The sequence below is a fragment of the Orbicella franksi genome, chromosome 9, assembly GCF_964199315.1.
Source record: "Orbicella franksi chromosome 9, jaOrbFran1.1, whole genome shotgun sequence".
Taxonomy (NCBI): Eukaryota; Metazoa; Cnidaria; class Anthozoa; order Scleractinia; family Merulinidae; genus Orbicella; species Orbicella franksi.
In genome coordinates, this window is record NC_138153.1 from 20887702 (window position 1) to 20915484 (window position 27783).

The 27783-nt window shown below is 38.6% G+C and overlaps 3 protein-coding genes across 7 annotated transcripts in view; 1 reads left to right on the plus strand and 2 right to left on the minus strand.

Moving 5' to 3' along the window:
• Positions 1 to 27783, plus strand: part of LOC145498010 (uncharacterized) — a 380464-nt gene that overhangs the window by 75133 nt on the left and 277548 nt on the right. The gene's annotated exons all lie outside the window — the stretch shown is intronic.
• LOC145497882 (C2 domain-containing protein 3-like) overlaps positions 1 to 27783 on the minus strand; it is a 280776-nt gene that overhangs the window by 14840 nt on the left and 238153 nt on the right. For all 5 annotated transcript variants that reach the window (XM_081477749.1, XM_081477747.1, XM_081477748.1 and 2 more), the window contains 5 exons: positions 24859 to 24964; positions 23412 to 23656; positions 21300 to 21441; positions 2079 to 2124; positions 1330 to 1505 (listed from right to left, as the gene is read on the minus strand). In XM_081477749.1, coding sequence (XP_081333875.1) covers positions 1330 to 1505; positions 2079 to 2124; positions 21300 to 21441; positions 23412 to 23656; positions 24859 to 24964 — 715 coding nt within the window. The remainder of the gene's footprint in view (positions 1 to 1329; positions 1506 to 2078; positions 2125 to 21299; positions 21442 to 23411; positions 23657 to 24858; positions 24965 to 27783) is intronic.
• Positions 13959 to 21230, minus strand: LOC145497981 (uncharacterized). The gene has a single exon (XM_081477854.1). The coding sequence runs from the start codon at positions 19303 to 19305 to the stop codon at positions 18445 to 18447; it is 861 nt and encodes a 286-aa protein (XP_081333980.1). The 5' UTR covers positions 19306 to 21230; the 3' UTR covers positions 13959 to 18444.

Below are 27783 nucleotides of genomic sequence, written 5' to 3' on the forward strand. Positions count from 1 at the left end.
GACTGTCTGGAATGTTTATCGTGTTGAAACCAATCTCAAGTGTGATCTTCAGACAACAGAGAAAATGGAAAAACCCATCAGTCAAGAAAACAACTTGCTTTGTTTCAATTCATGAGCTCTTTCTTTGTTATACAGAAAGTTAGGTAAACACTAATGAAGAGGGTTTGGGTGCTTTTAATGTGAAACTCAGAAAACCGTAAGAAACAACAAACAACAATGGTAATAGACCAATTTCGATATATTAAAATTCAGCCTAACACATTAGACCTCAGTACAAGGCTCTTGGGAATAAACCCCACAAACTGTGTAGTTATTATCCAGAGCCTCATGCTGAGGTCAATTATGTTAGGCTGAATTTTAATATATCGAAATTGATCTATTCTTTTGTGGTTTTGAGGTTTGCTCATGTGTCCTGATTTTTAACATGGTTGGTCAGTATACACAATTATTGACCTGTCAGAATAAAATTAAGGCATTCACAGTATTTTGACTTGCACAGTAACATGAAAAAACAATTTTTACAAGTGCAACCAGCAGCGGAATCACTCAAGCACAAACGATGCAAATCAGTTGTACTGCCTGATTGCCTGATTATAGATGCTAAACAGATAGTGCCATTAGTTTGAAAAGCGATGATGAATATTGACATAAATAGAAGTCTTTGCATAAGGTTTTGTATTGTGTAAATCGAGTACAAATTCATTTGGGAAGTAATAACAAAAATTGGGTGTTAACTGTTAGCAAAGACCTATTCCAACATTAACAAACATTTGAAGTTACTGCTGTCAGGCTGTTCAAGGTCTTTGATCACTAAACTAGTCTACATGCATGCCTAAAGGATTGAAACTGTTTGCAAAAATAAATTGAGTCACTAGTATAAGCAAAGATGATAGCAAGGTTATGTAACCATGCATGGCAAAACTGCCATAATTTTATATTTTCTACAATTCCTATTTGTAGCCATGTCAAACTGACCGTTGTTTGCCTGAGAAGTGGTCACGTCCGTCAGCTAGTCAATTCAGTGTGTCAAAATCTCTCAAACCATCTACTGGATGTGGCTCTCGGTATGAAGTCACAGCTAGTATATAAAGATTGAGGGTATATCTTAGGACAAAGCGAAAACCAAAAATCAGATGGAAACCCATCCATTTTCTGTAGTTTCTATGGTCTGAAGATCTTGCTTGTGATTGGTCATAACACAATAAACAACCCAGACATCTTTTAGGTGTCCACAGTTTTATAAGATTGACAGTAACATTGTATTACCAACAGGACAAAATTAAGCGTACAAAAGTTCTCGACAGCAAAATCATGATTAACTCATGTTACCTTGATCTGTCCTTGGCAGTCTCCATTGAAATCAGTCACATTGTACCAGCCAATTAATTGCCTCATACCTGCCAACAGTGGTGACAAATCAAACGACACAGATCCAATAATACGGTGCTCAATGGCAAAGCTGTCTACCCTTCTTCCAGCAGACTCTGGTGTTTCAGTGGGTTCACCTATGAAGGAATCATAAACAATGTTTATTTTCCTCTGCATGGGACTCTTAAGTTCATAAGTACAGTTCACTTGCAAGACTTCCCCCAACTAGTAAAACAAAATCATGCACTAGCAACTTTTTTAAGAAGTTAACCTTAACTTCAATTGAGCCCATCACTAGCCTTGGTGATTAAACTTGTTATCCTACCTCCTGTTACAACAAAAATATTTTGACAGGGCTGAGATCACTTACAGAGCACAGAAATAAGGACACAGTAAAAAGTGAAAAACTTTGCAGTGAAACTAGTTGGGACCTGCTAATTAATTGCCCATGATTTATAACTCAAAACCCTTTCCCTTGGATTTGCCCTTGAGTCAGTTACTAACAACTATTTCCAACTCCTGCTATTTTTTGTTTCTCCTGAGAGTTCCAAATAGTGGGTTTCAACATTACTGTATTGTTGATAGAGGTTAAACTAAGGAAAGATGTAGTTCATTTGTTAATTATATAAGTTATTTTCAGTCAGATAATTGGATGACAGCTGAGAAGATGTTAGCTCAATGCAAGCAATTAAAGGAACTACTACAGATACCTTTTTTGTGTGTTTCGGGGGTATGCCACACCTTGAAGACAAGATCCTGAATGTGTAAAAATTATAAAAAAGAAATACAAAAATAACGGTAGTTAAAATAACATTTTTGACAAAATTTATCCCGATTCAGTTATTGGATCAAGTAGTCATCTTGTATTGTCAAAATTCGTATAAATCATTCAATTTTGATGAAGGGATAACCTTTTCTATTTATTAGTCATGTCTGGGGAGGAATTTTTTAGGGAAGCAAGTCAAGCAAGGGTTTGTGGATTAAAAGCCTCTGGAGGTAGCAACATTCACTGAACTCTTAACAGTTATGATTAGGTTAATTGAACAATTTTGTTTGGTCACCATGTACAGCACAAAATAATTTTAGACTTTGTCTTAGAAAATTTGATTTCAAGCCTAATTTTATCAAGACGTGATTTTAACAATTCGAACAGTAGCTTAATTTATTAGATCTTCAATGGAACTGTTCCCAGTAAGACAGCTAAACGTCATGCAGTCAGAAAAAAGTGGCTACAATCTTTCCTGTAAAACTGTGAACACCAGAGAAAATTTCTGGAATGTTTATTGTTTCGCGACCAATCAGATGTGAGATGAAACTGCAAAACGTAACTGTTAAATCGCAACATGATTTGGTCACAACTCGACACGCAACAACGAGCTGGCTTTTTCTTCCATGACAAATCTTCAATTTTGCTGTTTTCAAATACTAAAATTGTTTGACCTTGAATGGTGAGAAAAGCAAGTTTAAGATGCCCCAGCTAGAATTCACGAGATATCTCTTGTCCACACGTGGTATTGGACTGACAAAATCCAAAGTTGAAGCAGTAGCCCATGCCAGAGAACCTGAGTCTGTAGCAGAAGTGAGAAGTTTTATGGGAGTTGTGAATTCCAGTGCAAAATTCATTCCAAATCTGGCCACAGCTGCAGAACCACTTTGACAGCTGACACAAAAAGGTGTAATATTCAAATGGGATGAGAAACAACAAGAAGCGTTCAAAGATCTGAAGGAAACACTAGCAAGTGCTGAAACATTAGCCTACTTAACAAGGATGCCAAAACAAGAGTCATTGCTGATGCAAGTCAGGTAGGACTAGGTGCTGTTCTTGTTCAAGAGCAAAATGGCAAATGGAGACCAGTATTCTACGCAAGCAGAAGGCTAACGGCAGTTGAAAGAAGATATTCTCAAACAGAATGAGAAGCTCTAGCTTTAGTCTGGACATGTGAAAGGTTTCATGCTTATCTATATGGAAAACATTGGAGTTAGAAACTGATCACGAACCACTTGATCTATTCAAGTAAATCTCAGCCTTCTGCGAGAATTGAACGATGGGTCTTATGACCTCAGCCATGAGTTCACAGTGATGTATCGTTCAGGCCCACAGAACACACCTGATGCTTGTCTCCCCTAACCCAAGAAGTTTCAAATGAAAGCAAAAATGTGGCAGAAGAATACATTCAGTATGTTGTAGAGAATGCAGCCCCCAGAGCTATACCTATCCAGGAAATCGAAGAAGCATCTGCTGAAGATGAAGAAATTGCAGTGTCAAGGAAGTGTGTTCAGACCAATGATTGGACTGCTGGTGAAACAGCTTTAAAGCTGTGAGAAACAAGTTAACTGTGCTAGGAAAGATAGTTTAGGGAGGAACAAGATTAGTCATTCTGAAGAAACTTTGCAGGCAAGTACTGGATCTGGCACATGAAGGCCATCAGGGGATTGTTAAGACCAAGCAAAGACTCCGTACCGAGGTATGTTGGCCCAGTATAGACCGTCAAGCAGAATAGAGGTGCAGAACATGTCATGGTTGCCAGCTTGTTGGTAAACCATTGCCCCCAGGATCAATGAAGAGAACAGAATTGCCTACACAGCCATAGCAAAACCTCGCAGCAGAGCTGCTACGACCCCTTCCAATGAGTGAATTTCTACTGGTGGTTGTTGATTATTTTAGTCCATTCTTTGAAGTAACTGTAACCAAATCAGTGACATCTGGCAAAATAATTAGCTGTCTGGAAGCAATGTTAGCTACTCATGGACTACCTGTGTCAATAAAAACAGACAATGGTCCACAATTTGTGTCAGAAGAATTTGAAGCCTACCTCAAAGACAACAACATCGAACACAGAACATCAACCCCATTGTGGCCACAAGCCAATGGTGAGATAGAGAGACAAAATAGGAGTCTGCTGAAAGCTACGTGGGTTGCGCACAGCAAGGGATGTGACCCAATCAATCAACTTTAATTAGAGAGGGTGACATATGACAGTATAAACTGCTTAACTAGTGGCCCTCTGTGCTAAAAATCTAGCACTGGCGAATGTAATTGCAGAAATTCTTGCTCGGTTACAGAAGCACACCACATACAACTACTGGAGTGAGTCTTGGTAAATTGTTATCTGCAAGAGAGATTTGCTCAAAGCTCCCAGGTTTGGAAGAGTTGCCCTCAGCTAGTAATGACAGTGAAGTTTTGGACAGAGATCCTAAAAGAAAGCAAAAGGGTAAAGACTATACTGATAATTTGAGAGGTGCTCGTGATTCTAACCTGAAAGGAGATAAAGTTCTTCTTCAGAAACCGAAGTCAGACAAGCTGTAACCAATATTTGAAGCCACACCCTATGAGGTGGTCAACAAACAAGGAGGTTATGTGGAAATGAAGTCTCCTGCTGGCGTCCTCTTACAAAAGAAATGTTACTCACCTACAGAAGTATGAGGAGGATAAATCACAAGAAACAGCAGTCAGCAATCCTAAATGAATATTATTTAGACCCAGAAACTAGTCAGGAAGAGGAATCAAGAGTTTCAACTCAGCATTACACGTCACGGCCCAGGGGCAACTGGCAACCTGAGAGGCTAAAAGATTATGAACTCCCTTAAGACTTGTTTACATGATGGACATTTCTTGAGAAGGACATTGCACCGTCATAAGTATGCCATTTTTGTATAGATTTACGTCCTGGACATTGGAGCACTTTTCTTTGAGTCAGTAGCCATTTCGAAAAGGTTATAGTATGTATTGTTATTTTGTTTAATTAAGAAATTGGACTGGACAATTTATTTGAAAAAGGGAGAGATTGTGGTATCGATGATGTAATCGTGTATGGCCGAAATGAATTATGGTATGATTAAAAGTACATGGTCAAGTGTTGAGTTGAATCTGTATTGCGTGCACTTATTTCGTTTAAATCCAGACGTTTCATTGACCGTGAAACACTACAGTGGCATAAGGACTTGTTGTGTGCTAACAGAAGTTTCTTCAGTGTAAAACAAGGTGGAACTTGTTGTGAACCATCACCTCTACTAAGTGTTTTAAAAGATATCAAAGGAAGAACAGCTATAAATGTTTCATTACTGTAGCAGTTACTGACAATATAAAATGGTGTGTTGTATTCCCTAAGAAAATAATCATGTGCACTTGAGGTCTACGAAAAATGCTACCGGATGCACCAGCAGAACAAGAGTGCGTTTATCAATTTCTAATGATCTATACTAGAATTAAAAATAAGACTAGTAGTAATCAGAGATTATGAGAGTGCGTTCGACGCTCTCACTTTAATATATATATATCGTAAATAAATGATTTCACTAGCTGACTTTGAACCTTTGTCTAATGCTAAAATCAAATTTTTTCAGCAGCAACCGAGGTTTTACAGTCAGATACATGTATGCATGGTGTCAAAGTCCATGCTAGTGAGGTCACGATTTGCTGATACGTTGCGTGATGCCGCCAGTTTCTGTAGACTCTCAAGTTTCATAGGATATTTAAATCACGTACATTATTCTAAGCTAGCATTTGTAATCAAGTGCTCCTTTCATGTGGTCGTTTATTGTAAACAAACTCCGTGCGACTAATTCGAGTATTTCCCCTGATGAAGAAAGTAGTCTTATGGATCTTGCCTTCAGAGTACTTTTCCACTGATCCCAAACAATAAATTTCGACCAGATAAAGACTGAGCTATCTGTCGCGACTGGAACTAATCAACAAATGCAATCAAAATGTAGCTGTTCAACGGTTATCATCCCAAAGCCAAGTCGTGTTAATAAACAAGGACAATTCCCTCAGATTTCGATAAATGCTACCGTTGAAGCGTTAAAAATTCGCCAAAATCTAACGCTGAGAGCACATAATAGCGAAGCGTACAGCGACTGAATGGAAAGAAGTCAAAGAAAGATCCATCAGAAAGATGAGCTCACATGGCCTGCTCACATACTCACATGTTTGCCACATGTCTTATCACATGTCTTAGCATTAATGGTACCAGTTTACCAACTATGACATACCCCTGCAAAAATCAAGCGGGGTGGCCATTTTGGTGTCCTTACAGGAATGTGGTTTTTTTGGCCTATAACCGTGTACAGGTAAACCAACTCTGGAAAGCCACAGGTCAAAATTAGGTTTGCATTCCACTTCGTCAAACGCAATTATTAATTTTGTTCTCAATTTCTAAAAGGTCATAATGGATGAGGCCGAAGGCCAAATCAACTGTAATGTCATAGAAATCAGGAGTGAATAATCTCTTGCTTTAGTAGAATTCTAAATGAAGTTTACTTCAAATAACAGTTTCTATTTATCTCTCTATGTAGCATTGAACTTAACTATTTAGATTAATAGTGTAGACTGAACTGTCATTTGAAATTGCAGCAGTGTACACATGCTCAACTCTGTCATAAAACAATGAATGTCTTCTTTTAATCTTCTCAGTAATTTAATTATCCATTTGTATCAATATGTTCCTCTAAAATTTTCCAAAACAATAAAATGTTGCCATTTTGTAGACAACCAACAGCTACTGCACAATAATAGCTGAGGGGGTGTTTATATGAGAAAAATCAAACCCAAACCCAGATGACTATCTGAAAAATTCATCAGTACCAACTCTCTTGGATTATGTGGGAGTTTTCCATATACAGTAGTGTAGTAGTAACAATCAAAATAGACTGTTCACAGTCCCTTATTTTTCCGTGAGATCGTAGACGTTAATCATTGAGCTCGACGGGCTGCCATCTTGGTCTCTTGATGCAAGCAAAACTGGGGAAAGTTCAAAATGCCCGTGGGTAGTGGCGGTGGGGTTAATAGCGTGGGGGTGGCGGGGTGGAAAAAATAGGGAGACTGTAACAGCTTCCCTCTGTCTGGTGTTCCCTGCATTAGTTGCTCCAGCAATGGCAACACCTGATTGGTCGAAGGGACAATAGAGTTCATCAGAACGTAGCAGAGCGTTGACAACTTGAGTGACAGAAAGTGACATTCATCACTTCGCGGCTCAGGCCAAAATGGCATCAATTTCAAGAGAATTTTCTGGAGAATGTTTTGATTTTGGTCATCTGTCTGCTTCTTGTCTTGGAGGATTGGTGTTAAAGTGTGAGCAAAAGGAGCCTGGTTCTCGTTTACTCGAAGGAAAAGATGTTTTGGTGGTTCTTCCAACTGGTTTTGGCAAGAGTTTAATATATCAAAGTTTAGTTTTGGCGAAGGAAATGGCTGAAAGCTCCGTTGGTTGTTCTTATTTCCGACTGAAATTTTACAATTTAATGCCACAAAGACGGCACACATCTGAATAATTGGAATTCTCTGCTTGCTTTGCCGCTTTTTTTGGAGTCAGAGAAGAGTTCTCCCGTCCCGCATTCATTCGACTCAACTTAGTAAACCTTCAAAATGTCTCGAAATTCACAACAAAGTAACATGTATTCATATCATCATCTCTGATTTGACAGGTTTTTTCTCAGGAGAGGAGATTGTTAATTAATTTGATTAACAGAGGTGCCAAACTGGCGGCCACACCCCTTGAACATGAGACAGAGTGAAGCTGTTACAGTCTCCCTATTTTTTCTGCCAGCCGTGCCTTCCACCACCCCTACCCATGGGCATTTTGTACTCTCTCCAGTTTCGCTTGCATTAAGAGACCAAGATAGCAGCCCGTCGAGCTCAACGATCGACATCTACGATCTCACGGAAAAATAGGGGACTGTGAACAGTCTACAATCAAAACAGCTCAAGTGTTCCACCTGAATCTGCCTAATGATTATTTGTAAATCAATAATTGTGACGATTTTTTTTGTGTCATTTAAGACACAAATGCCTCAAAATCTTTTTGATCTCCCTTGTCATATGTATTGCATGAAACGTGTCTGTTTCACAAATATCACGAGTTGGCTTACAAGCCTTTTGGTTTTTAGGTTTTGTTTCACATTTACATTTTCTTCATCACGTTTCTAATATGGCTTGTGTAATGTCATCTTGGATGGAATGATAAAGCCATGCATGTGCCACCTGCAGTAGAATTCTACTTCTGTAATAAATGCTAAGAGCCTGATGTCCTTTTATTTATTCCTTCATAAGAAATAACACGCAAACTGTGGTGATAAACATGACAATAAAACGCATGTTAAAAGACAAAGTTCATTTACTTGATGTTTCATATGTTTGAAGTAAATGACTTTGTTTTTTAACATGTGTTTTATTGTCATGTTCATCACCGCAGTTTGCGTGTTATTTCTTATCAAGCTACGATGGCCAAAGAAAACGAGTATTTATTCCTTCATAATATCATACCACTAATTCACTCACTCGAAGACTTTCTTGCTCATGATATCCAAGGCTGTTGCCTAAGGAAATTTTTAAGGAGCCCAAGCCACATTTTTAGGAGCTCAGGATAAAATTTGCCGTGGTCAATCCGGGGGTTGGGAGGTTGGGGAAGATGGGGGGGGGGGGGGGTGGAGTGAATTGTGGAATTTTAGGGGAGGGGACTGGGGGCAGAGAATTTCTATGAGACACTAATATGGTCCAACATCCATCAAATTTTTGAAATAAAGTGTTCAGCAAAGTGATCAGGTCATAACTGAGAAAGAATGCTATTTATGGTCACACAAATTCAACAATTGGTGTATCCATGCAAGTTGTTAGAGACAGTGCCTTACCGTGCCCCTCTGTACCCCCCTTGGGCGGGTCACGTGATTTCTGCGACCATGTGCTCTTGGCAGTTTGATGTGCGTTGTTTGTGTGTAGGCGGAAAGTTTGCTTTTACCTTCGCCTTTTACTTTCTTGATGTTGACATCTTGATTAGGCCTGAAGATGCCCAAAAATATGTAAGTGGTTGCTCATTTGTATTGTTTTTTTTTGTAATTCAATATTTGTTCGAGTCGCAAGCTTTACATTTGTAACTTTCAGCTGTACCGAACCGACGGAAGGACGAGTAACAGAATAAACATCTTCAGTGTACAATTTGTTTGTGGATTTCTTCAACATCGAACGTACAGATATTTGGCGGAAACTCTGGATTGAAGTTCTCGATTGTGGTCACACAAAAGGTTGTTGGTTGAAGTTCGTATTCTTGTGTGCTGCATCGGATTACATTTTGCGTGTTTGGAGTTTGAAAACCGAGTCTGTCATCGACGTTTGTGGTCTGGCTGTTTGTCATGCTTGGTTTGAGTTCTGCTAGCAAAATGTACCGTGGAACGAAGGAGCCTGTCTGAGGAGAATCTTTGTGTCAGTGCTCGGCCTCGAAGGAGCAATGTAACTTTGGATTTACATGCTGTCAATTTGGAGAAAGTGGCGGTCTTGAGAAAACAACGTGGCGGCTACGCGTCAAATCTGACAAGGAAGCAGGATGAGTTAAAATCTTTGTTGGACAGTGGAGCAAGTGTTGATCTCGTCCAGAAAAGGTTGGAACAGGTGAGAACAGCTCTTAAGGATTTATTTCACTTTAATGTTAAATTAATTCAGTGGCTGGAAAAGGCTGGTATGCCAGAAGAGGTTCCCAGTGCCCAATTGTACTATGTCGAAGCTGAAAACAATTGTAGTGAAGTGTTGAAATTAGCAGACCACCGCGTGAGTGTGTCATGTGCATTAAATCTCTCAAATGGTTGGTTAGAAGACAAACTTAACCCAGACGATAGTATCAGTCAGACAACTAGGAGTACAAAGAAGTCCTCTTCAACAACCGCGTCCAGTGCGCGGTTGAAGGCCGCGGCTAGAAAGGCGGCGTTGATGGCATGTGCACAGGTCCTGAAAGATGGTTTGGAGCTCAAACAAAAACACTTACAATTGCAATATGACCAAGAGCAGTTGAACTCAAGAGCTAAGATTTCAGAGGTTGAAGCTGAGAACAGTGTTTATCAGATGTTTGAGGAGAGAGATGGATTGAGTGATCGCATCAGTGCTATAAGAAAATCAGTTGAGAAGTCGCCTTTAAATCCAAACGCAGCAGAGTGGCCAACGTGTATGTCAGGCAATTTGAAGAACGCAGTGTCTGATGCAGAAACTCGAGGAGCCAGTGTTGAAGTAAAGAAGAAGATGACTGGTGAGCAAGTTAAATATGCTAATATTGAAGGGAATGGACAGGACCCCCTTACACAAGACAAAGAACAGCATGTCGGTCCAAATTCCACAGTCTGTGATGAGCCATGCCTCCTTCCGATGATTAACATTATGCAGTTGCCGAAGGCTGAGCTTATGACTTTCAATGGAGACCCATTAGAGTTCTGGATGTTCATGCGTAGTTTTGATAATAGCATTGGAAGTGCTGCTATAGATGATAGCGCAAAGTTGAACAGGCTTTTTCAGTATTATAAAGGAGAAGCCCTCAAAGTCATCAAGTGCTGTGCCGTCATGAGTCCTTCAGTGGGATATGCGAAAGCAAGAGTGCTGCTGAAAGAGAGGTTTGGAGATGACTACAAAATCTCTGAAATGTGGGTTAAGAAAGTCACCGAGGGACCTATTGTAAGACATGGTGAAGGGTACTGCCTTCAGGAACTGGCGGATGATCTTAGAAGTTGTAAGGAGACTTTAGAAGCCATCAGCAAACTTGAAGAAATTGACACTCGCAGGAGTATGGTCAAGATTGTTGAAAGACTGCCACAGTCGCTTCAGAGTTGATGGAGGAAATTAGTTGTTAAGACCTTGGAAGCAACAGGCAGATACCCCTCAATTGTCAAGTTGACACATTTTGTCTCAGAAGCTGCTCGGGAGGCCACTGATCCTGTGTTCGGAGTCTCGAAAGGCAAGTCTAAGGATTCCAGTGGAAGAAGCCCGCGAAGGCCAGGAAGAGCCATAGGATCTAGTTTCGGAGTGCAAGGCCATGAGGACCAGCAAAACCTGGAAAGTCAGGGAAACATCAATGATCCCACGTTTAAGAACGCCAAGACTACACGGCATGTTTGTCGGCTGTGTAAGGGGGATCATGTCTTGAGTGTTTGCTCCCGGTTTAAAGCTATGTCGCCTGGGGAAAGACTAAGTTTTGTTTGCGGTAAGAAACTCTGCTTCTGTTGTTTTGATGGTAGACACATTGTGAAGCAGTGCAGAGCGGGTGTTATATGTGGTGTAGAAGGATGTACTATGAAGCACTCTAAACTGTTGCACTAATCCTTTGGACAATCTGGAAAGGAGGACCCTGGCGAACAGCAGGCAAAGCCTAATCCTGGAACTAGTAGTCAACAAGTTGAAAGCCACACCCATGCATGCAGCTCACCAAAACAAGGGGAGATCAAGTTAGCGCTGCCCATTGTTCCTGTGAAGGTGAGAGCCAAGGGTCAAACGGTTTATTATTACACACATGCCTTGCTCGATTCAGGGAGTACCAAGACCTTTTGCTCCGAGGCCTTGATTGAGAAACTTGGGGTGAAAGGCCAACAGGCGAATCTTTCCCTAACTACCGTCAACAGTAGAGAAAACGCCAATGTGGAAGTGGTGGCTCTAGAAGTAGCAGCAGCTAAGAGTGGGATGGGGAAAACCAGTGTTATCCAGCTGCCAAAGTTGTGCGCCCTGCCCAATCTACCTACCTTGGAGAGTTGTATAGCCTCAGCTAGCAACGCCATTAAGTGGCCTCATCTCAGAGATCTTCGCCTCCCTCGAGTTGACAAATCGGGCGTTTCTATTTTGATAGGCCAAGACGTTCCTGAAGCTCTTTGGCCCCTAGAGCTGCGAAAGGGGGAAGAAGGACAACCTTATGGCACCAGGACTCGCTTGGGGTGGTCCCTTAATGGTCCCTTGGAATCTGAACGCCTGATTGAAGAGTCCGCCCTTTCCAATCTTGCTCGTGCCGATGAGAGTTTGGATGTGCAGGTGGAGCAGTTTTGGAAGATCGAAACAAGTGAAGCCTTGGCAAACAGTTTGTCACAGTTTTCAGTCGAAGATAAGAGAGCTGTTGATATATGGGAACAGTCGGTGGAGGTACTTGAGGGACATTATCAGATGGATATCCCCTTTATGTCCAAGCTCCCTAATTCGCCTGATAATCGAAGTGTTGCTGAAAAGGGGCTTCAGTCGTTGGTACGTCGGTTCCGGAAAGACCCTGAGTTACACGCCAAGTACAAGGGCGGAATTCAAGAACTTCTTGACAAGGGTTATGCAGAGAAAGTGCTTGACGAGGAAATAGGTGTGACGCCTGGACAGACTTGGTACCTTCCCCACCACAATGTTGTCAATGAAAACAAACCCGAGAAGTTGCGAATTGTATTCGACTGTGCAGTGACCTTTGGTGGCACGTCGCTGAACAAAGAAGTTTTGCAAGGCCCTGACTTTACAAACAATCTCGTAGGGGTCTTACTACGTTTCAGGGAAGAACAAGTGGCTGTAATGGGAGATATCGAAGGAATGTTTCACCAGGTTTGGGTGTCTCCCAAGCACCGTAATGCCTTGCGTTTCCTGTGGTGGAAGAATGGTGAGATTGGTGGTGAGGTAGAAGTCTACAGGATGTGTGTGCATGTTGGGAGGAGTGTGGAGTCCGAGTTGCGCTAGTTTTGCCCTGAGGCGCGTGGCGGATGATCACAGAATGGATTTCCCTGAAGAGACAATCCAAGCTGTGCTGAAGAACTTTTATGCTGATGATTGCCTGAAGTCTGTTGGTACTACTGAGGAGGCCATCAACATCCTACTTAGCTTATGTAAGTTGCTTGCGCTTGTGGGCTTTCGACTGACAAAGTGGATCAGTAATGACCGAAGAGTACTGGAGCCTATTCCTGTAGAACAGAGAGCGAAGGGAGTCAAGAACCTCGATCTTGACCACAGTTTTGGCTCTTTTGTGGTGAAGAGGGGCCAGAGTCAACTGAAATGTTACGGCTGCTTATTCACCTGCCTTACTATGCAAGCTATACACTTAGAAAAGCTTGACAGTCTTGAAGCTGACTCATTCATCAATGCTTTAGTGAGATTTTGCGCCAGGAGAGGCGTACCAGAGAAGGTTAGGTCGGACAACGGCACTAATTTCGTTGGAGGGGAAAAGGAATTGCGTGAGACAATGCGGAGCTGGAAAGAAGATAGCAAGGCGAAAGCTCATTTTCTCCAGAAGGAGATCAAGTGGGAGTTCAATCCCCCGGCAGCTTCCCATATGGGTGGGATATGGGAGAGACAGATCAGAACGGTCAGAAAGGTGCTGAATGTCATCCTCAGGGAACAGATTGTAGATGATAAACGCTTGTCCACCCTATTCTGCGAGGTGGAGTCGATCGTGAATGGAAGACCGTTGACAGTTCTATCTGATGACCTGAATGATGAAACGCCCCTGACACCAAATCATTTGCTACTTCTTTGTGGAGGACCTCATCTGCTCCCCGGCCAGTTTGACCAGAGTGATATCTATGGAAGGCGTTGGAGACATGTTCAGTTCCTCTCTGACCAGTTTTGGAAACGCTGGGTTTGTGAGTATTTACCCACTTTGCAGTTACGTCACAAGTGGTTGCGGCCAAAGAGAAATTTGCAGGATGGAGATGTGGTCTTGATCATGGATGAGAACACCCCCTGGAAGAATTGGCCTTTGGGACGAATAATTCAGACTTTCCCCGGAAAGGATGGATTAGTCAGAGCAGCCCGAGTGAAGACCAGCTGGTCGATCCTGACCAGGTCTGTAACTAAGTTGTGCCTTTTGGAGTCTGCAGGTGGCGAGATGTGAGCCTGTATGCGTTATGCGATACACTATATACCGGACTTGTCTTAAGCAGGAGTACTTACTAGAAAACTGGACTGTCGATCGTTAAAACACTGAACTGTAAAATTCTCGGTAAATGCTCAGTGCTTATCTTTTCGCGTCTAAGGGGCCGGGATGTTAGAGACAGTTTGCCTTACCGTGCCCCTCTGTACCCCCCTTGGGCGGGTCACGTGATTTCTGCGACCATGTGCTCTTAGCAGTTTGATGTGCCTTGTTTGTGTAGGCGGAAAGTTTGCTTTTACCTTCGCCTTTTACTTTCTTGATGTTGACATCTTGATTAGGCTTGAAGATGCCCAAAGATATGTAAGTGGTCGCTCATTTGTATTGGTTTTTTTTGTAATTCAATACTTGTTCGAGTCGCAAGCTTTACATTTGTAACTTTCAGCTGTACCGAACCGACGGAAGGACGAGTAACAGAATAAACATCTTCAGTGTACAATTTGTTTGTGGATTTCTTCAACACAAGCGATGTCGCTTTTTTTTACAAAAATGTATGTTTTTTTCTTTTTTTATGGCCTATGCTTTATTTCAAAATACAAACATTATTTACAACATGGTGTGTCTGTCAAGTACACATACAAACTACTTACAAGACCAAAAACATAACATTCCAATTCAGTTCTATTTAAATGTTCCAGTATCATTATGTATACCACCTATGCAAGGGAAAAGAGATATCTACCCTTAAAACACTAAATAAATAAAACTAACTGATTAGACTAAAACGATGCCCTTGAAGGAGCATCTTCTTTATGATAATTAACTATTAGATGAATTTTAATCTATATTTTCAACGTTATATTTTGTGTTTAATTTATTGACAAAATCAGAGAGAGTAATTGATCTATTGTGGAGTTTGCTGGTGTATATGTAATAGCGCATATACAACATGGTGCAATTGATGTGAAGTTTATATGAAATAATTCATATATGAACTGCAGTTGTGGATGAAAGTGAAGAATGATCATTGCAGTTAATTTTCCAATTTAAGCAATTGGAAAGAAGAAGCCTGAAAATTAACTGCGATGATCATTCTTCACTTTCATCGTGCAATTGAGTTTTCTTAACAGAGTTTTGTTTGCCATTGGAGAGGTGGGAAAAAGGCCAAATAAAGTTTCTTTAAAAGATGGGTGTTGATGAGTATAATTAAAGTTATTGAACCATTGAATAACTCTTCGCTGGAAAGCTTTTGAAAATTGGCAGTTAATAAAGGTATGTTCAATGGAATCTTCATTTCCACAATATAAGCAATCACTATCTTATTTGATACTGAAGTGGCATAATTCTTTCTTGGTGACTATAATTCTATGTAAGAATTTGTAATGGAATTCTTTTAATTTATCTTCTCTGCAAATCTGTTTTGCCAAATTGAAGATGTGTTGCCATTCGCTGGAATTTAAACTCATAGTATTATTCCATTTTTTCGTGCCGGTAGGAAATGAATAATATACCTTTTTAATTAGTTGCCAGTAGAAATCCTTTGCCTTTGTTTTCTGTAAATCGATGGCAGTACTTTCAGCTAATTGAATCTTAGTATTATGATTTCCTAAATAATTTTCTTTAAGAGGTTTGTCTTGATTACATGCCTTAGTTACTAATGCTTTCGGAATAGCATTAACTACTTGATAAAAATTTAGGAAATTAGTTCTAAAGTCATATTTGCTTTGAAACTCTTGAAAGGAAAGAAGTTGTCCATTTTCATTAAGTAAGTCTTTAATACAAATAATTCCTTTGGAAAACCATTCCTGAAGAAAGAACGGTTTCCCTCCTATTAAAATAGCTTTATTGTTAAAAAGGATTGTTGCCTGCCCCTGTTCATACTTGTACTGAGATTTCATTTCAGAAAAAAAGGATAGAATGTCCTTGTAGAAAGCTGGCAATTTACGATCTAAATGCTTTGTGTCATAGTTACATCTGAGCAGAAAATTTAATCCTCCAAGTTTTTAAAAAAAATAGTCTGGTATTGATTTCCAATTATGGCTGTCGGGATTTAAAAGTCTTGGGATCCAGGCAAGTCTTAATGCCTTTATCATTGTATCGACATCAGTCATACAAATTCCACCTTTATCATAGTCTTGATAAATACTTTCTCTCTTAATTTTGTCCTTTTTGTTGTTCCAAAGGAAACCGAATAACTTATTTTTGATGGCATATCTGATTTCATTTGGGACATTGACATTAGACGCTGCATAGACTATTTGTGATAGCCCGAGCGATTTAATGATCAAAACTTTTCCAAACAGGGTCAAATTTCTTGCTTTCCATAAATCCAGTTTTGTCTGTAATTTCTGAATTTTTAAATCGAAATTAAAGCGCTTGTTCTTGTTTTCATCATAGGAGAAGTACACCCCTAAGATTTTAACAGGTTGGTTTACCCATTCTAATTGTAATGGCTTGGTTTTGTTTGTTGACCACTTTCCTAACCATATCGCCTTAGTCTTTTTCACGTCTAATTTTAAACCAGAGATGGCACCAAATCTACTGACCGTGTTAAGAGCATCTTCTACAGAAGTAACATCTGCACAGAATAAGTTAGTGTCGTCTGCAAATTGACTTATTTTAACCTCGTTTCCAAATAAATTAATCCCTTTGATTTCGACTCTCTGATGAAGTCTGTTCGATAATATTTTGGTCTCCAATTCTGTGGGCCTAATAAATTGGAATCTTCCTTGGGTATCAGAGTAATAATGCCTCTTTGCTGTGAAATGGAGAGTTCTCCAACTTCAAAGGCTTGGTTTAGACTGTTTATGAGATCAGTTAGTACTAGATCGAAGAAATGTTAATAGAACTCACCGGTAAATCCATCTTCGCCTGGAGATTTATTGTCTTCGAATGTTTCTAACACCTTCTTACATTCTTCCAAAGTGAAAAGCCCTTCCAGTTCATTCTTTTCTTTGTTATCAAGCTTTGGAATTTCAATATCCCCGATAAATTCATCAAAATCCACTTGGGACACCCTTGTTTTGGAGCCGTATAAATCTTCGTAAAATTTCTCTATTGTTTCTAAAATTTTATCTTTATCCTTTATTGTTTCGTTATTGTCTGTTTGGAGTTCAGTAATTGTTTTCCTGTTGTAGTTTCATTTTTCTAAATTGAAAAAGTATTTGGTGGGTCGCTCTCCTTTCTCTACCCATTGGCATTTAGATCAAAAGATAGCCGCGCGTCCTTTTTCTTCGTATATTGTTTGCATTTCTATTTTAAGGCTCTTGTATTCATTTGAAATATCCTCTATGTTTGATAAATTATCACTGTTACATATTTTATAATCAAGCTCTTCCAATTGTTTAGAAATTTCAGATTCCCGCTTAAAAGCATCTCTAGCTTTTCTTTTCGCCACAGACATGGTGTGGTCGCGGATTTCCATTTTAATTAATTCCCATGCTAATCTTTTGTCCTTCAAAGACTTGTATTTCTCACGTATTTGAGGAATTAATTCACAGATTTCAGCTGTGTAATTTTTGTCCTTCAATAGGGTGTTATTGAACTTCCAGAATCCTGGTCCCCTTGGCGAGTTGTTTGGCCATGATAACCAAAGATGAACTATTTTGTGACCTGGAGCTATTGAGGCCTTAATTCCGGTGTTTTTGACGTGTTTTGAAAGATTCTTTGTGATTAAAATAAAATCCAATCTAGACTTAACATTTAAGGCTTTGGACAAGTAGGAATAAGTGTTCAAATTTGGGTAGCGAGCTCTTTGTATATCTATTAAATCAAAAATTTCCATTGTCATCAAAAGTAAATGCCTGAATTGTGTTGGTTTCCACGGTGTTCCACCTTTTTATCTTTTTTTTGTTAATATGCAGTTCCAATCACCTCCAACAATGAGGTTGGTTCATTCAAATTTATCAATGATGCAATTATTCAGTTCTTGGATAAATTCTAATTGCTCCGATGGATTATTTGGTGCATAGATATTGCAGAATGAAACTTTCTGCTCATTTATATTGACTGTAATGAGAACAATTCTTCCTGAATTGTCACTAAAAGAGTATTGTACATTATAGCTTATTGAAGGGTCTATTAATGTGCAAGTGCCTTTGCTGTGTCGAGACCCATGGGAGAAATACATTTTGCCTCCCCATTCGTTTTGCCAAATTGTTTCGTCTTTTAGTTCAGAGTAAGTTTCCTGAAGAAAGTAAATGCTTGCCTTTTGATCTTTTAAATATGAAAAGATGCTCCTTCTCTTTGCTTGATCGCGTATTCCCCATACATTGAGTGAGATGACTTTGCACATTAAGTTATTTTGCATTGGAATGTAATTGTGTAGTTTGGAAAAATAGACACACACAAAAAAATAAAAATAACCACAAATGCTAGTTCCACTAAATAAACTAAAGAAAAATTAAAGAGATTAAGCTTCTCGCTATGCTTTCTTCGACCACCTTGAGACTTCCCTCATTTATTACATAGTTCCAGTACTGGTGGCAACCTACCAGCAATCTATATTAACCTAAAGATTATTTAAATCATCCTCTGTATTAATTCGGATTGGCCTACCCTCAGGTGAAGTCTTGACAAAGATTTTTCTGTCTACAGTCCTCACTCCTTTAAGTAATCCATCTTCCTTCCTTCCGTTGGCAATCCGCACCAGGTTTCGCCGGTGTGTTGTCAAATTCTCGTTAATAAATATGCGGTTTGAAGAGGCCCTTGCTGCTGCAGATGCGCTCGGGAAGAGTTGCGAGAAACTGACATTCCTTAGTTGAACTTGTTGCTTGTACAGTGCCCTCTTAACTTTGTGGCTAATAAATCTTGCTATGATAGGCTTTGTCTTTTTTCTTTTGATCCTATGACAGATGTTGATATCTTCTTGCTTAACGTTGATGTTCAGGGCTTCTGTGACTTTCAAAACAGCATCTTCGTCGTTGCAAACATTTTCAGGAATGCCCTCAATCTCGAGGGAATTTTTTCTTGTATACTGTTCGAGCGTGTCCATATTTTCGTAGAGTTCGTCGATTTCTTCTTCCTGCTCTTTCACCCGTTGTTTAGTCGCTTTCAATTCCAATTTGAGTTTGTTGTTGTACTTAAGCGCTGCGTTTAGTGATTCTTTGGCAGTTCTTAGCTCAGATTCATGTTGCTTGAACGAGGTTTTTAGCTCCGCAACTTCATTAGAAAGTCTGTCCATTGATTTTAGAAGATCTTTGAGTATTGCATGGATATCTGAGAGGTTGGGCTGGTTATCTTCCCGCTCCACTGCATCTGCAGGCTGAAAGTCTGCAGACGCAATGTTGACACATTTAGGATCTGCAATTTCGTCGTCGGTGGACCCTCTTTCCCCTCGCTTGTTTTTATCACCTGTCCTTTTAAAGGGCATATCTTTTACACCACCTTCATGCTGTTGCTGGGCTTTTTCGACTGATTCTGAAGAGTTTTGAGGGAAGACGCCTTTCTTCACGAGAAAATGTGGCTGTCGTTGGCCAGCCCGCGCATGCTCTCCACACACAAAAAAATATGTTGCTGCTTCTGTTTTTAAGTTTTGCTCTTCTATTTTAACAAAACAAAATACATTGTACAAAACATGAAATGCAAGCTGCAAATGAAAACAAATAAAAATGAAAGAGACATTGTAGGGGTTTGAATGTGGCCTCACTGAAAATATGTGCTTTCCTTTCAAGGGCTTGGGACATGAGTATAAACTAAATGTGATTTTGAGGCAGCATTACCGCATTATATAGGTTGCTTCTTTGGAGAAAATATATTCTGGTATATTGGGTGGAGTCACGACAATTTGTTTGATAATTTAAAATATAAAACCCTAGTATGCAAAAAGAATTGAAATGATGTTTTCTTTTTGCTGGCTAGTTACATGAATATTTTGACTTTAGTCATAAATATTCTTTCAGAAACTAAAAAAATTCATTCAGCACATGAAGTTTTCCAAAGTATCGGGCAAAAAAAGCCTGAGAATTTAGACACATTTATCTTTATTCAATTTAAATATAATGTCAGCAGCATCATCTCTCCAATTCCAAAAATATTTGTTATCAAAGTAGTTATTTTGCAACTGGAATCAGTAAGGTATCAACAGAGACAAAATCCATTGGCATACATGATGTGCATTTATTCAATACTAAACTTGCAATGCATTATAGCAGGACTTTCAAATATGCTGTTTATGAGCAGAGAGAGACTTTCTTGCCATGTTTTGGCCCATATTTCTCATGATAAAAGCAAAAGAGGACCAGAGTAGCTGTTGTTTTCCGTTTAATTTATTGTGTGAATGATTTTTTGACTGATTTCACGAGAAGATTGAAGTCATTGGACAGATTAGATGGGAATGTAAACTCCACATTTAGGCGCCCACTCGGGCTCATTGAACAAAACTTTAGTCACCCTCACTTGGAACTTAGGGGCCTCAGGCGCCCGGGTGCCCGTTACAAAGCAGCCTTGATATCATACTGTATTACAGTTGAACCTCCAGTTGCGACCACCTCTCATAAGCAACCACCTCTCTTCGGTGACCAGTTTTCCAAAATACGAAGCGTTTCCAAGTCAAGTCACTATATTTGGAACCTCTTGTAAGTGACCGCGACCACTTTTAGAGCTAGAAGTTTGAAATTTTCCTTTGTTTTTAACTTCCCGTAAGCGACCACTTAATTAGATAATAGACCGGAAATTGAAAAATAAGGTGTTGTAACATTCTCGAATTCCTGGGTAGTACAAGAAACGTAAATTACTCAATGGGAAGTACCAGACTTTTCTCGAAATTGACTTCACAAGAATAAAACATTTAAAACATGGGGTAACCTCTCTGCAGTTATCATATGCTAATGAGGCCAAAGTTTGACCCAATATGGTCTAAGCTCTTGCAAGTGACCACCTAGGCTTTGGGTGGTTGTTTACAGGAGGTTCAACTGTAATTATCTATGAATAAAAGCCATATCAGGCTCTTAACAAAGAAATAATCTCATTATACATGTATATATGTTTCTCTCACTTGGTGCAATAGTTTGCAGGAATGCTGATGCAAGGGTGTCCTGGGTTCAAGCCCACCGTACTATCACTATCTGGATATGCTGAGTTCAACTCATCAGCCACTCTTTGATTAATTGGCAGCAGCTTGTCAGCAAACATGAGCACACTGGAATTCTCAACATGTTATACAATATTAGGTTTATATGAAATTTTTGTTTGCCATATTTGAGTGGCATTCTTGCAAATTAACCTTGAGTTAAGCACATGACCCCTAGTTTGATATAGTCTGTTTGAATTGTGAGAACAAAAGTAAGATAAGCAAGGTTACTGTTAGGGGCAGAAAATGAGGTTATACACTACTATGTTTTTATTGTATACTAGATAACACTTCACCTGTGATTTAAGTGAAGTGTAACTGATCCTCTCCAGCTTCTGATATTCCCATTTCGGATTACATGAAGACTTGACAACTGGTGTAGATGCCAGGGGTAAGGAGGCAAGTGTTTGATAAGAAACATACACATTGGGCAGTAATCTGCAAAAATAAAAAATACACAAATTGAAATTCTTGCCACACTTAAAATACCATTTAATGCAAAATCTTTTCTTTGGACATACACACACCACTTTCACTTTTAACCTTAACCTTCATCTGGTAATTGTGAAGAATGGCTACCATGATGCTAAGCTGTCAGTAACCTGTCAACTGAATGTCAATTGTTGGCCAAAGTACATGTGCTACTAATTTAGAGGGAACATCTGACACAACCTGGTAGAGTTCTTGAATCTGATTGTTTTAAATAAAGGGCCACCTTCAACCAGTGTTCATTCCACAGCTCTGTTGTTATCATTTGGGCAATCACCATGTGGGCTCACATGTATTACATAATAATGAATATAATTATGAGAGACCATCAGACCAGAGGATTGAGATCATCATTAACTGCCCATTATCATGATAGTTTTGCAAGCATTTGCACCAAGGTTGGCATACAGTCATAGTAACTGTTAGTAGTGGATCCATTCCCAATGAATTTTCCCTTCCAACACTGTTGTCAAAGTGAATGTTTAAAATTATTTTAATCAACAACTTACTGTACCAACACTTTACTGATGGAAAGCTGGTGGACTGTGAGCCAACCCTTGACTAACAATCGGCTGACACATACATGTAAAACCAGGAAAATTGTTACCTGTTGCCCCAACAAACAACCAACAGTCAATTAACCAACAGAAAGTCATCTGACATCAGACAGTCATTTGTTTTAATTCTAATCGTACTTAAGTAAAGGTTGTCTGTCTGTCTGTCTGTCTGTCTGTCAATCATTTGACAGATGTCCAACACAGAGCCCTCCAACCAACAAATGGCTCCTTTGGGAGCATTTCTATTTTCACTTTTAAATTACTAATTGTTTTGAGCATGCACTCTGATAAACTGACAGCATGTCTTTCAGAAAAGAAATTGCCAGCAAAGAGTTGAAAATACACAACGTTGACACTACCAAGGTACAATGGGTGTCAAAAGTACTTGAGAAACTATTAGAAAATGACAATAAATGCATCTAATGAAAATTCTCTGATAGTCCTGGCCCCACAATTCAATGTTGGGCAGGTGTTGTGGTCAACCCAGTCTTTCAGACATGTTTTGGTGGTACATCCTTCATTGTCAGTGCAATGGCTACATGAACAAGTGTTCACTACATAACAGTAGGCTAAAATGTTCTTATTACATAATATTATGACGTATAAAATTTCAAAGTTTTAAAAGTAAAACAGAGTGCGCACGTACCTGACCATAAACTAAGTTTGTCAATTCAGTTTTCTTTTCTTCGCATGTTAATTCGGTGGTACAGCATATAATACTGATGTTAATGCTTTCCTCTCCAGTAACTTGTTTGAACTATGTAAGTATTTTCTTGGGATATTAGCTCATTTTTACCAACTTCTTTACTTAACTTTTCACTCTATGTTCATTTTTATGAGTAGGATCAATGCTGCCCTTTTAATAACAGTCATTTTCTTTAGTTCACAATTTTAATAGTTTTATACATTATCTGATTTGCTTACACCTAAATATTTCTCATACAATTGTAGATGGGGTGGGGTAGGGAACTAACTGTCCATATTGATGAATGCTTATTGATGTTTAGAGCTTTTCTTTCTTTCTTTCTTTATTTTTAATACATTTTTAGATTAGCCTATAATAAATTTTAATGATATGTATGTTCTTAATATTTATATTGTGATTACATTAGGTGAACTGTCGTGTATATATATGGAGCTTCTTTACTCTTGCACGGATTACCCTTATGGCTTCCCTATGTTAATTAATATAATTTATTTGTTGATTTTATTTTATTTTTTATTTTTTAAGTACACCATTGAATTGTAATTGTAAAATAAATAAATAAATAAATACCAATGTTATAATAATTCAAAACATGTACATCACTTTTTCAACCAGTTTTCTCCCTGTAAATGTACTGAATAGATCTGATTGAATACCTTGCATCATTGTCTCCTGGAACTGTAGGAAGGTGAAGTGCTTGTTCAATAATTACATGTGCCATGAATGTGTTGTCCTCAGCTTCAGTGACTGGCAGCTGTTTGTTTGTTTCATGCTGTGTTGATTTAACAGGCAAAGTGTGATCCTGAGTGGAAATCATTGATCTGATGTCTTGCACATTATCCTCAACTGAAGAACTACCACTGACAGATTCATGTGAACTTAATTGCCCTTCCAAGTCACACTGACAGATAAATAACACAAGATAAAAAATAAATAACTGCATTTAAATAATCAAATAATTAATACAGCTCCAATAGAAGACATTCCAAACTGATAATTTAGGTAAAAGTATCCCTGTACATGTATAATGGTTGGTGTAATGTTTGGTGTGGATTAATAATACTGGTAGCTGAGAAATGCCCATCTCATTACGTGTTCTGTAATTACATAAATCATTTGCATAGCTGAAAGAATAGAGCTATGGATCTGAAATTCAGTAGACAGTTTCTTTGCGTAACTTCCACAGATTAAATATTACAGCTCTGGATCAGAAATTTGTGGACAATATTCATGTATGATTATCTGTAAACAACAATTTTGTTTTGGGATTGGATTACCTATCGCCGAGTAATTGAAAATTTTGTAAAACACCTCCACACAATAAATTGTAAAATCATGAATAAATTTGTTTCATATTTGTGCATGTTGCAATAACACAGTTGGTAGAAAGTAGTATCATGGACAACTATCTTCAGGTTGCTAGTGCAAATTAAATCTAAATGATTTTTCATTTTTTCCCAATGCAGAATAAAGCCAGCAGCAAATGAACAGTAGTTGAATAATCGATTCTCAAAACAATGGTTTTCATGTAAATTTCTCAGCAGGATGGAGCAATGCATAAATTAATCATTTTGAAATTTGTTAGTGCAGAATTCACTATTGGAATAGTTTAAGGTATCAGTATACCCCAAAATTTAACATTTTTCAAAAAATTGTTTTTTGCTTTTTCAGATAGATCTTATTGCGATCTTTCATTTAAAAAAATTCTATGGTCCTTAGCAGCTTTTTTATTTCTTAAGTTTGCGGCAAAAGAAACCAGGAAAGTGCTCAAAACATTGCTGCAGACTCCGTGGCACCAAATGAAAGTGCAAATTCATTTAATCAGTCTTTCACTGTTGCAGGTTACAATTCAATACTTCTCGTTGAAACACTTCTCAGTTGTTGCACAACTTTTGCAAAAAGGAACGTGATATTGTGAACACATCACAACATTTCCAAAGGGATTTAAAGTAGCTATTCACACAAAACACAGTTCCCTGATCCCCAATTACTGTCAGTTGAAATTTTACCCATTCAAAGTAGTTTTTGTTTCAATATGCCACAGGTGCTCTAGTGTATATGGGGATATAAAGTTCTCATTTAATGAATAGAAAGAAGCCTTACCTGATGGTCAAAGTCATCATCAGAACTCAAGTTAAGGGAGACTTGAATATGGATACAAGCACCACACAGATCACTTGCCCCAGACCTGAACAGTGGGTACAACCCACTACAAAACAACATCAGGAATGAGCTTTTCTATGATAATTTATTACATATACCAAATTAAGTAAATGTTCCTTCAGACGGTCAGAAATAATACATACATACATACATGCTTTATTTGCAACTCCCCAAAGGGGCTTTTCAGTTACAAAAGGAATAAAAAAGAGAAAAATACGTCAATTAAAATGAATAAACAAACTGGGAAAGGAGTCTAAAATTACAGTATTAAAGATTTAAAAATTTACAAAGTTTAAAATTGAATATTAAGAATTTACATTATTAACATTTAAAATATGTTTGGTCAAGTGTCCCTTAAAAGCTCTCACAGAAGGTAAACTTTTCAAATCATCACTCAGCTCATTCCAGATTTTTGCTCCGCGATATGTAAATGATCTTTGTCCGGTAGCCAGTCGGCAATGTGGAATGTTTAAGTCATTACTCTGTCTGGTGTTTCTTGAAGTCCCAGATACTTTATTGTGCTTTGAATACAAGGATTTGATTGGGGGTGAGTGTTAAGCAGGTGTCTTCCTATATGGCATCTCAATTTCAAGTATTTTTGCTACTTTCTTTGTAGAGTAGCTCTCTCAGCTCCTGACATGTGAGCACCATGAACTGATGCACCATCTGTTAAGTGGCTCTGAAGATGGCTTTGAATACTCAAAATGTTTAGAGTATGGTTTCAGTACTAAAATCAAAACCTGTTATGCACTTGTAATATCAGTTGATACAGGGTAAAGGATAACCTGAGCAAATTAATGCCGTGTTTTCATGAGAAGGTTTACTATGGTTACTGCTTACTGAGGTTTCGTAACTAAACCGCAGTTGTTAGAGAAGCTGTTTACACGAAACTAATCAACTAAAGTAGGCTGCATACAACGGATGGTTTGAGCTGGTTTTCTCGGAAAGCAAGTGTTGCAATGCTGTTCAGAAACTATTGGAAAATTATAAAATTTGACTTTACTTCAATGCCAAATGCAGATCATTGTCAATTTGCTTGTGGTGATGTCAGGCCAAACTCTCCTTAAATGTAAAGCTTTGTAGATGAATAGTGGAAAGAAAATTTTAATATCTCGCCAAGCCTCTTCCCGCAAAAAACCTGAAACGGCATCTGCCGCGGAGCCCAGGCTACCTAAATGTTTACCAGTACTTCTTCTTATTCGGGGCTGCTTCCAACATTTGCTTTTCTTCTAAATAGATCTCAATTTCGATTTTTTTTTCTCTCTATTTGTGGTAGGTCTTCTTCTATTTACACCTGCCTGTACAGCTACTGAGCTCCTAACAGAAAGGAAACACTTACGGCACTTGACGATGAATGGAAAACAGCATTCTGGGATTTCTTTGCCTAAACATGAGTTTACTTCACTTTTTTCTTGCCCGTTGACCTGAAACCTACTTACATTAGGAGGAATCTTTGTTTATTTTTCTCTTCTCCACACGCGGAACGCGTGAACACTTGCAGCCAAGATGTCGCGACAACGTCTGCTTTTCCTCGGTTACAGAGCTAAACCATGCCTGATGAGGCGTTCAACTGTCCACAAACCCAGGTTGGCTTACTTTTGATTTTGCCGCCATTTACCGAGGTTTGCTACTGTGTTCACATGATTGAAAATTTCACTTCAGTAAAGTTAAAACAAAACCAAGGTAAACATCTCTCATGAAAACACGGGCTAAATGACTTTTTTCTGCATGGCATTCCTAGCTGTCAAACCACGTGAAGACGTAACCTTACACATTCAAATACCTGAGAGCAATGCGACCACTTCAGTTGATTACATGTATACAAATGTATGAATATGTTAAGACTCTATCAGGCCAGGATTTAGTCTGTCACCTATTTACTGCTCTGAAGACTGGCTACTTAATTACCAACTCAGTTTTATCTAACTTGAATTTCAGCTGTCTTCCCTGGTTGCTTACTCCTGAAAAAAAAACTTCCAACCCACAGATGCTAAATAGTAAAAATACTATTTGTATAAACAGACAATTTTGAGTTAATTTAAGTGCAAACTGTAAATTGAAATTCACCAGACTGCTAAATGCTTACCTAAAGTTCTGAAAAATTGTACCACAAAAATAGAAAAAAATTTTATTACTTCTCTACTTCAGATCTGCGCTATTTGCAAGTTACTTCAGGATCAGGGCTTGACACTAACTGTTTACACCACCTTCCACTTTGGAAAGTAGATTTCAAATTTTACTTTCCATCTCAAAATTTTAGTTTTCGAAATGAAGCCCAGAGGAGACATCCAAAATGGTGGATTTGATTAACATACCACGTGTATTCATCGTACCCAGACCCACTTGGTAGCTCTCTCGATACTCCAATATCGTGGATCGGTTAATGCTAGAAGGGTGTAAACTTGTCCATTTGAAGACAGAAAATCATTGTTGGATCTGGTTATTCTTATCATTTGATTATTTTTTTATAAACACGTTTTTCACTAACGCCTTCTTAGCTTAACAGTTACTTTCCAGCATGGCTCAAAATTTATTTTCCAGATCAGGTAATTAAGTATTTTGATTCATTTTCTATTTTTTACTTTCCAAGAAGTAAATTTAATTTCCAATGGGAAGAGGGTAAGTGTTAGTGACGAGCCCTGAGGATGCAGAATTGATAAAGACTAGCATTAAGCAATCAGTACATACCATTCAAAAACATGCATAAAACATTTATAATCAGTTTCATGTCACTTTACAAGTAAAACTTATTCTGCCCCTGTAATCCTTCATTCAGGCAATCTTTCCTTCACAAAACTGGATAACCTTGACAAAATCATGTTGAAGTTGAGATTAGCAGTTTTTCGATTTAGACATCTGTCCCAG

Bases quoted from the DNA above. Each gene is read 5' to 3' on its own strand.
- LOC145497981 (XM_081477854.1), bottom strand. From the start codon at position 19,305: ATGCCCTTTAAAAGGACAGGTGATAAAAACAAGCGAGGGGAAAGAGGG.